At 35.2% G+C, this 8,381-nt stretch overlaps 2 protein-coding genes across 5 annotated transcripts; one reads left to right on the forward strand and one right to left on the reverse strand.

Moving 5' to 3' along the window:
* Window positions 1-438: 438 nt before the first annotated feature.
* LOC111495970 lies at window positions 439-5,189 on the reverse strand. 4 transcript variants are annotated; one of them, XR_002720403.1, is made up of 9 exons: window positions 4,921-5,189; window positions 4,539-4,745; window positions 4,335-4,423; window positions 4,088-4,223; window positions 1,679-1,777; window positions 1,416-1,538; window positions 1,039-1,301; window positions 639-951; window positions 439-531 (listed from the first exon to the last, which is right to left on the reverse strand). XR_002720403.1 is itself a non-coding variant. In XM_023146173.1 (7 exons), exons 1-7 carry the CDS (start codon window positions 4,699-4,701, stop codon window positions 841-843), a joined length of 984 nt encoding a protein of 327 aa, XP_023001941.1. In that variant the 5' UTR covers window positions 4,702-5,188; the 3' UTR covers window positions 602-840. The 4 variants fall into 4 exon arrangements, 1 of the variants encoding a protein (XP_023001941.1); XR_002720402.1 differs by having other exon boundaries at window positions 4,539-4,759; XR_002720401.1 differs by having other exon boundaries at window positions 4,539-5,188.
* Window positions 5,190-5,663: 474 nt separating this feature from the next.
* Window positions 5,664-8,130, forward strand: LOC111495969 (origin of replication complex subunit 2). The gene is made up of 6 exons (XM_023146172.1): window positions 5,664-5,853; window positions 5,930-6,036; window positions 6,219-6,351; window positions 6,430-6,724; window positions 7,247-7,474; window positions 7,797-8,130. Exons 1-6 carry the CDS (start codon window positions 5,725-5,727, stop codon window positions 7,991-7,993), a joined length of 1,089 nt encoding a protein of 362 aa, XP_023001940.1. The 5' UTR covers window positions 5,664-5,724; the 3' UTR covers window positions 7,994-8,130.
* The last annotated feature ends 251 nt before the right edge of the window (window positions 8,131-8,381 follow it).

Below are 8,381 nucleotides of genomic sequence, written 5' to 3' on the forward strand. Positions count from 1 at the left end.
AACACGACTCTCACAATGTATGATATTGTCTACTTTGAGCATAAACTCTCATGACTTTCCTTTGAGTTTCTCCAAAAGGCCTCACACCAATGCAGGTAGTATCATTTGATTATAAACCCATTATTATTCCCTAAATTAACTGATGCGGGACTTTCATCGAACAAATTCAATTCAATTTAATTGTTAATTAAAAAAATTGCTTACAATATCTTCTATTTTTATTTCATTTTATAATTATTTATTCTTCTACGACTCTAAAAAAGTAATTTCTTAAAATATATATCAACTTTGAATGGCAAATATTTATTAGAAGTTTGAAACTAAATAAATATACGTTTTACGAAAGTAGCGTACTTTTATCGACTCTTTACAACTCTCCACCTTTTGGTCGGGTTTAAAAAATATCACAACCCAAAATTTTTGGTCGCTATACAGATATTAAACCTAAACAAATGCTTATGCCATTATCTGAAACATCAATGTTGATTAGTGGTGGTGCTTTTCCAAACATTTGGAGCCTCATCATATACCCTAAATACATTGGAGAGTAAGCTCAGAGCTAAGAAATTGGCATCCTGAGCATAATAAATCAATTCCAATGTTATTAGCAAAAAAGTAGCCTTTCTTTTTCATGTTACCTCCATCACCTCTCGGCCCTCGACTCGTCGATATGAAGTGGTGGCACCAAGTTCGCCAAAACCCGTGTTACATGAAAGTAAGCCAGATATGAATCAAACAGAACATTCATACAACTCTATGGACAATGATGCTCAAATGTAAGAAAGACAAGGGAAGTCACAATCATTGTAGTGGAAGTTTCTTGCCTGATTTGTCGTACAATTAAACACTAATAACACCAGAGACCCAAGGGACGACCAGCGGGGCGGTCGGGTGTGAGTTTCTGTAAGATTGGGGATAGTTGGTCTTGAAATTCAGTTTTGGAGTTTCTGCCTGCATTTGAATTTGAAGATTTGAAAAGTTAGATTCAAGTGAGCCTACAAAAGAGATTTACCATCACAAAAACAGTTTGGAGCTTACATATTTCAGCCAGCACTCCATATATTTATGCTCATAGATATCAGGAGAGTGGCATCCAGTCTCGGATGGACAGTAAACCCAGATATTGCATTTTCGTCCACCTGGTTGCGCTCGTTTCACATGATCCAAGCAAGCCTGACAGCAATCCGCTGCACTTTGTTTATGATGTGTTAGGCCCCATCTTACAGCAGCACCACCGTAATCTGTATGGAGCTCGGCGTTACATTCAGGTGGAAGTGGCCTGCCAGGTAAAACTTCACCATCTGCATAAAGCGGGGGAATGAACATTTTAGTGAAATATAAACTGAGATTTTAGCTAGACAAAATCAATAAATACGGTGCACAAAATGTCGCTCTAGGGAGTCACAAAAATTTACCGAATTCATCTGCGTCTTCAGGCTTATCATCATGCTCCCTGTTGAAGATCTCCGCTGGTATCCACACACCAATTTCTTCAGCCAGTACTGCCCAATCAGTCTCCAAGGCTTTTACTAGAATCCCTACCAGAATAGGAAAAAAGTTTATTGGCATCGGTCCAACGAGGTTATCGGGTGTCTTTCACAGGTCTGCATCTCAGGTATGACTTTCTAGCACAATATAACAAAAAAGAAAAAGCTACACTGTTACAGAACTTCCATACCAGCTTCTTCAGAAGAAAGAGTTGAATTTTCAATAGTTTGTTCTGTGATTAACTTCCTTGCTTCTTCCAACTTTTCCTTTCTCCAGCTTTCTACTGCTTCTGGTCATTTGAGCGGAAGATTATAACAAGAAATATTCTTGCAGGATATTAAATCTCTTGAACTTAGAAAGATCTACAGAAATTTTGGCAAGATAGCAGATTATTCATGAAGCATAAATTGCACACTTTACTCACCTTTAAACTTTAGTTGCAATAATGAATACGTGTAAGCAGATTGGAGAATATCCAACACATTTTTGATGTCTATGAAGACAGCCAGGGGGAAGCGCAGAAATATATTGTTTTGGCAACTAATGATTAATGTGGTGTACCACAATGGTTATTAATAAATAAGAATCTAATCCCATTGGGATAAACTATATTATTGTCGTTATTGTTATAATATAGGAATTGTTACTTTATAATTCTATATGCTATATAGGTCGATACACTTGGTACGAGCTTCAAATTATATTTAATCCAGTAACTCGAGAAATATCTAACTTGAGAGACCCTTTAGAAAGGTCTCCCCAACCAACCCCTCCAACACACACACATCCCCATCGCCAAAAAGGGGTCCAAAGAAAACCTTTCATTTTTTTTTTTGAAAGGAAACATGCAAATATGTTAGTGAATGCAAACCCAGTTTTCCTCTTTGAATCATTAACCAATTGCAGCATTAGGTTAAAAGGTCAGAAAAGAATGTGGTTCGCTAAAAGATTTGCTTCTTTTCAGAATACTCCTTAGTTTGCAGTTTTTGTAGGAGGCTTCTTCAAACTGTTCAGCAATCAGTTTCCACAGCTTGGAAATTTAAAGGTTTTCATTAATCAATTATTATATGTTCACCGTTTTAGAGAGGAGCATGATCTTATGGATAACTGATCCTAGAAGCTATTTCTAAGGAAATTGGGTTGAAAAGGAACAGTCGCATTTTCAATAGAAGGGAGGTTTCTCCTCATGAGTATCGAGACCTCGTTTCTCCAGTTCCTTTTTCTCACTTCAGTTTTTTCCAAAATTGTTTTGAAGTTATTCTATAACTATGATTGAGAGGTTATTTTAACAAGTAAACTTTTCACTTCAGTCTTCCTGTGGATGCATATACTTTTGTTTCTTTTCAAGGAATACAAAGATTTTAACTTATCTACAAATGATGCACACTAAAAAATATTTGACCAAAAGAAACCTGCACGAACATGGCATGTGCATACTATTTTTATTCACAAAAAGATGCAAAAGCAATAGAGTCGAGAAAATAAAAATTTCTTCGAGGAGGTAGTAAAGAATTGAAATGGAATCGAGCAAGATCATGCCATTAGTAATCTAATGGTTTGTCTGAATGAAGTTGGTTGAATACAATAAAAAAGAACACTAGTTATACAAATCCAAAATAGGTCCAACATTTGTTATATCCATCAATTGTTAAGTATACTAAATAGATACATAATAATCTAGGACAAAAATAATAGACTTTTGAGAGTGAAATACACCAAACTCATTTTTTTAAGAAAATAAATGCATTAACTTATCAACGTCAAATTTTCTTCTGGTATAAAATTGGTATGTATTTTAAAAAATGTAAATTTTAATAAACATGCCCTTGCCAAGCTCACTTCCTAGATTTTTACAAGATGACATATACCACGTCTGTGTGGTGTTGCATCCGTGTCTTGTATCTATATTCATACTTCTTAAATCTATAGTGTTCTAGTGAAGTATTAGTGTTGAGAAAAAAGAAAAAAAAGGTAGAGCAGGTTGACATCTATGAAACCAAGGTACAAACTAACTTCCAAAATTATGACCATATTATGTGGCAGTTTACATGTTATGTAAAGCAGCAACAACATCATTGTGACCACAGCGAATCTAATACATTCAATTCAACAAGTAATCAGTGTCAAATCAATGGCAACTCTACACCAAATTTAATTGTAAATGAACTCTAGCCAACTAGTATGCTACATAACTATAGAAAACAATCTTATAGTTTTAGATATCAAGACACAGTTATCTAAGAAAAAATAAATTCCCTCTCCAAAGTGATGCAGCTGACATATAGTCTCTTTGGATTTGACTCGAGTCACACTAATGCCATACAGTCTTGTCATGAAAAATGATAACCATGGTATTTAGGCATAACACAGGCCAAAATAACAATACTTGCTAACTTAAATTTTATCAGAATATTGATATCAAACTTCTTTTGTGAAAAATGAACAAACAAGAAAACGTGTTAGTCTATGATCGATCGAATCTAAGAGAAGGGTTAACCAATCAAATGCTTGAAGTAATTGCTATCCAATATCTTTGCCCTCTAAGCAGTGAGAATTCTAGGCGATAGATATTGCAAGGAAATTATCAGACGGTGCTGACCTCTCTGCTGAGTACTGTTGGAGCTAGTATTTGAGCTTCTCAATTTCAGAAGAATTTCCTCAGTTATCTTCTGTTTCAATGGTTGAGGCAATTCATTCACCGTTTCTTCTTGGGAGAATTCTTTAAGCTCCTTAACCTTTACACCAAAAGAGTGATATTCACCAAACAAATATAAGTTCTCCTAAAACAGATCTATCTCACGGTAAATTGAACAAACAAAGCTCCTCAAATCATGTTGGAGTCTTACAAATTTAATGAGCTCTACTGGCTTAGAGGCCCGACGAATCCGAATAAACTGTTCCATTTTCCTAATCTGATCCGGAGTGTACTTTACAACTAGCTCAGAATAAAGAAAATAGACGGAATAAATACAATGTTAAACATTGCTCAATAATCTTCAACACGAATCAACAACAGAAAAAATGAAAAGGAAACTAGCTCAAACACTAACCACTTCGAGAATCATTATCCGTATAGAGGTAGAGAGAAGCATATAGAGATCGAAGAACATAGAGAGCAACGATAATGTTGATAGAGCAAATGATGAGAGTGGTTTTCTTGTAAGAAAACGCCAATTTACCTCTTCCTTGATAACCCCACTCTACCTTCGCCATATCTGTTCTTCTTCACCTTCATCCCACCACTATATCTCCTCTCTCTATATATCAACACCTCGCACCAGAAACAGAAGACAAAATGGAAGCAAAATTTCAAGCAGATCGATCCGGTGGATCTTCACACCAAATCCGTAAATTTCTTTTCCGCCAAACAATAACGAGCAAAATCGTTTGGTCTGACAATTACACTTGTTTTGCTGATAAAACACAACTAACCAATACAATTATCGAAATCCGGTCAAGATTTTCCGCGCTATTGTGCGCTGTATCGCCGTCCGCAGGCGATTTCAACAATACAATTAGAAGGTAAGTCCGGCAGTGAAGCTAACGCCCGCCGGAAGGTTTGTAAGGAATCAACAAATTTCAGTCCGCCGTCTGTCGCCGACGATCCGCCAAACCTGCGCCGAGCATCAAACCTTCGCTTTTGTGAATAGTTAACCGATTCTGCACAGTTTCTTTTTTGGGCATAAAAATTAAAAACAGAGATTAATTAAATTATATAATTCGTTTTTTTTAGACTTCATTACAAATGATTATCTACTCAGCCTTTCCCTTCAGCTTATTACCGAAACTACCCTTTTTGTCCACACTGTAATTTTTTTTTTTATTTAAGGTCAAAAAAAGAAAATTACAGCAATATAAAAGCACTTACACAAAAAGGGTAAAAAAAAATGTCAGGTAAAAAAAATGTCACTGCAAAAGATAAATAAAAAAAGTGAGCTGATAAGAATATTGTTGCTTTTATAATTTAAAACTATTTAAAAATGATTTATTGAAAAGGGTATATAGGTAAATTCAAAAATATATATTATTAAATTGTAAAATAATTTAAATATAATCGTATTTATTCAAATTTACAATTGGTTTAACCTGGCTCGTGTAATTGGGCCGCCAGGTAAACGGGTGCGGCCCAATTGTTGAAGGCTAAAAATGGCGGGAAAAGAAACAGAGCTTTCTCTAGGGTTCGCTCCATTGCAGCCATTTTTCCTCACATTCGTGGGGTAACTGTTCATCGTTATCATGGAGATCGATGATTTGGACGACGAAGAGTTGGCATTTTCCAGGAATTATTTTCTGGCGAAGGAATTGGGCGGCTCGACAAAGAAATCTTCTCGGAAACTCGCCGACATTGACGTCGTCGACGAACAGGTACCGGTGTTTAAGTTCTTCAAAATGAAATTACTTTGATTTGTAGGAAAACGATTTGTAAGAACTTAATGGTCAGGAATTAAGGGCGGCGGCGGCGAAAATCGAGCCTAAGCATGAGAAAGAAATTGCGGCTCTGATAGCTAGCTACAAAAGTTTGTACTCCAAGTGGGAGTTTGAGCTTAGGTATGCCATTTTCACGGTAGTTGAACTGTGCTATTGTTCGTTAGGAGCTCCTTGGTTGTAATTTGCGGAATTTCTTAGGATTTTTACGAACTAAAATCCGATGAACTTGCTATTGATAGGCTTTTCATTTCCTTTAAGGTTGTTCGTTCTATTCCTCTAGTAAAATCGCGTTTGTGATGCAGATGCGGTTTTGGACTTCTAATGTATGGATTTGGTTCGAAGAAGGCCTTGATTGAGGATTTTGCTTCGACAGCATTGACGGATTATTCTGTTATAGTTATCAATGGCTATCTTCAATCAGTCAATATTAAACAGGTATAGTTTAGCCAATGGATGATCACATATCAAATCGTTTTTATGTGTTCTTAAAGTCTTGCAATTCTTTTTGTGTAGGTTATAGTAGCCATAGCTGAAGTACTGTCGGATCAGTTGAAATCCCGAGTTAGAAATGCATCAGGTAGCACATCTAAAGTTCATCAGCCATTTACCTCGCGATCCATGGACGATCTGTTTTCATTTTTGAATGGATCAAATGAGGAAGACAAGGATTGTTTTGTTTGCGTTGTGATACACAACATTGATGGAGTTGGGTTAAGAGATTCCGAAACACAGGACTATCTTGCCCGAGTTGCTGCTTGTTCCCATGTTCGAATTATTGCCTCCATTGACCACGTGAATGCACCACTTTGTAAGTATAATGCTTCTTCTTTTCATCAATATTTAATATGAATTATGGGTTTCAAACATCACACCAATGCCTTTAATTCTTCGTATTGCTAGCTGTGGAAGTAGAATTTTGTTACATGGGAATGAGAAAGAACCTAAAAAAGTCGTATATTATATATGGATTATGGATATAAGGTTGAGTATCTTATCTCGATAACACTATTAATACGATTTATTTCATAATAATTACAAATGATTTGATCCAAATCATTCCTATGAAAAGATACCCGGATCATGAAATATGTAACCTCTCTTTATAAATTTATTAATTGAACTTATTAATACTTCAACATGATGATCATTTATGTTCTGGTCTATAATTTTAGGAACCGAGTCAATTCACTCTATAAAAGTAGATGAATAGTTTTAGTGCTGATATCGGGACTTGAGTAATGGAGGACAAGAAGATGTTGTATAAACCATTACAAATTGCACTGTTTCATTGATCTATATCTCACTAAATCATGAATTCTGGTTTTTTCAGTGTGGGACAAGAAGATGGTTCACACACAATTTAACTGGTTATGGTATCATGTTCCAACATTTGCCTCTTACAAGGTTGAAGGAATGTTCTTCCCTTTGATTCTTGCACATGGTGGCACGGCTCAAAGTGCGAAAACTGCTACAATAGTTTTACAGAGTTTGACGCCCAATGCACAAAGTGTTTTCAAAGTTCTTATAGAACATCAGCTATCTCATCCCGATGAAGAAGGTAAACTCCTCATTTATTTATTATATGAGTAGCCAATCTAAGCATAGCTCAACTTGTTAAGATATATATTCTCGACTCAAATCTCTATTCCCAACAACTTATATCATACCATTCCTCTGATACCATGTTAGATGAACACGACTTTCACAATAGTATGATATTGTCCACTTTGAGCATAAGCTTTCATGGTTTTACTTTGTGCTTTCCCCAAAAGACTCATACCAATGGAAATAGTATTCTTTGATTATAAACTCATGATTATTCTCTAAATTAACCGAGGTGGGACTTTTATCCAACAGATGATATCATTTCAAAATTTCAGGTATGCCGATCAATAACTTGTACGCGATTAGTCGAGAGCGGTTTCTAGTGAGCAGCCAGGTAACACTGAACTCCCATTTGACTGAATTTAAAGACCACGAGTTGGTGAAGACGAGAAGGCATTCTGATGGTCAAGATTGCTTGTATATACCTCTTCCATCTGAAGCACTTGAAAAACTAATAATGGAGTTGGGATAACATCTTTGCATTCTTTCTGTATGCATAAACAAATTTTGTGTTTGTGTGTGTAATTGTTGATAAGTGTTGTACTGTAATTGTTTACAGATATTGGATTAATCACTAATTAACTTTTAATTTTAATGGAAATTTCCTAATTTTTTTGGGGGAAAAACTGGTTTTACCCCCTCGTTTTTTGTCAAGTTTATTCATTTTAATTATCAACTTCTAATTTATTAAATTATGCCTCAAAGTTAGATAATTATATAACTAAGTGAGTTTTAACAATGTTATTCATTAGTATTAATCAAAGTTGAATTAAATTTTGATACTATTGATTTAATGAGATTTTCAAATAAAATTTTATTACAAATTGCAACAATAATATTTATATTTATACAATATTTAA

Source organism: Cucurbita maxima, unplaced genomic scaffold (assembly GCF_002738345.1).
Source record: "Cucurbita maxima cultivar Rimu unplaced genomic scaffold, Cmax_1.0 Cma_Scf00022, whole genome shotgun sequence".
NCBI lineage: Eukaryota > Viridiplantae > Streptophyta > Magnoliopsida > Cucurbitales > Cucurbitaceae > Cucurbita > Cucurbita maxima.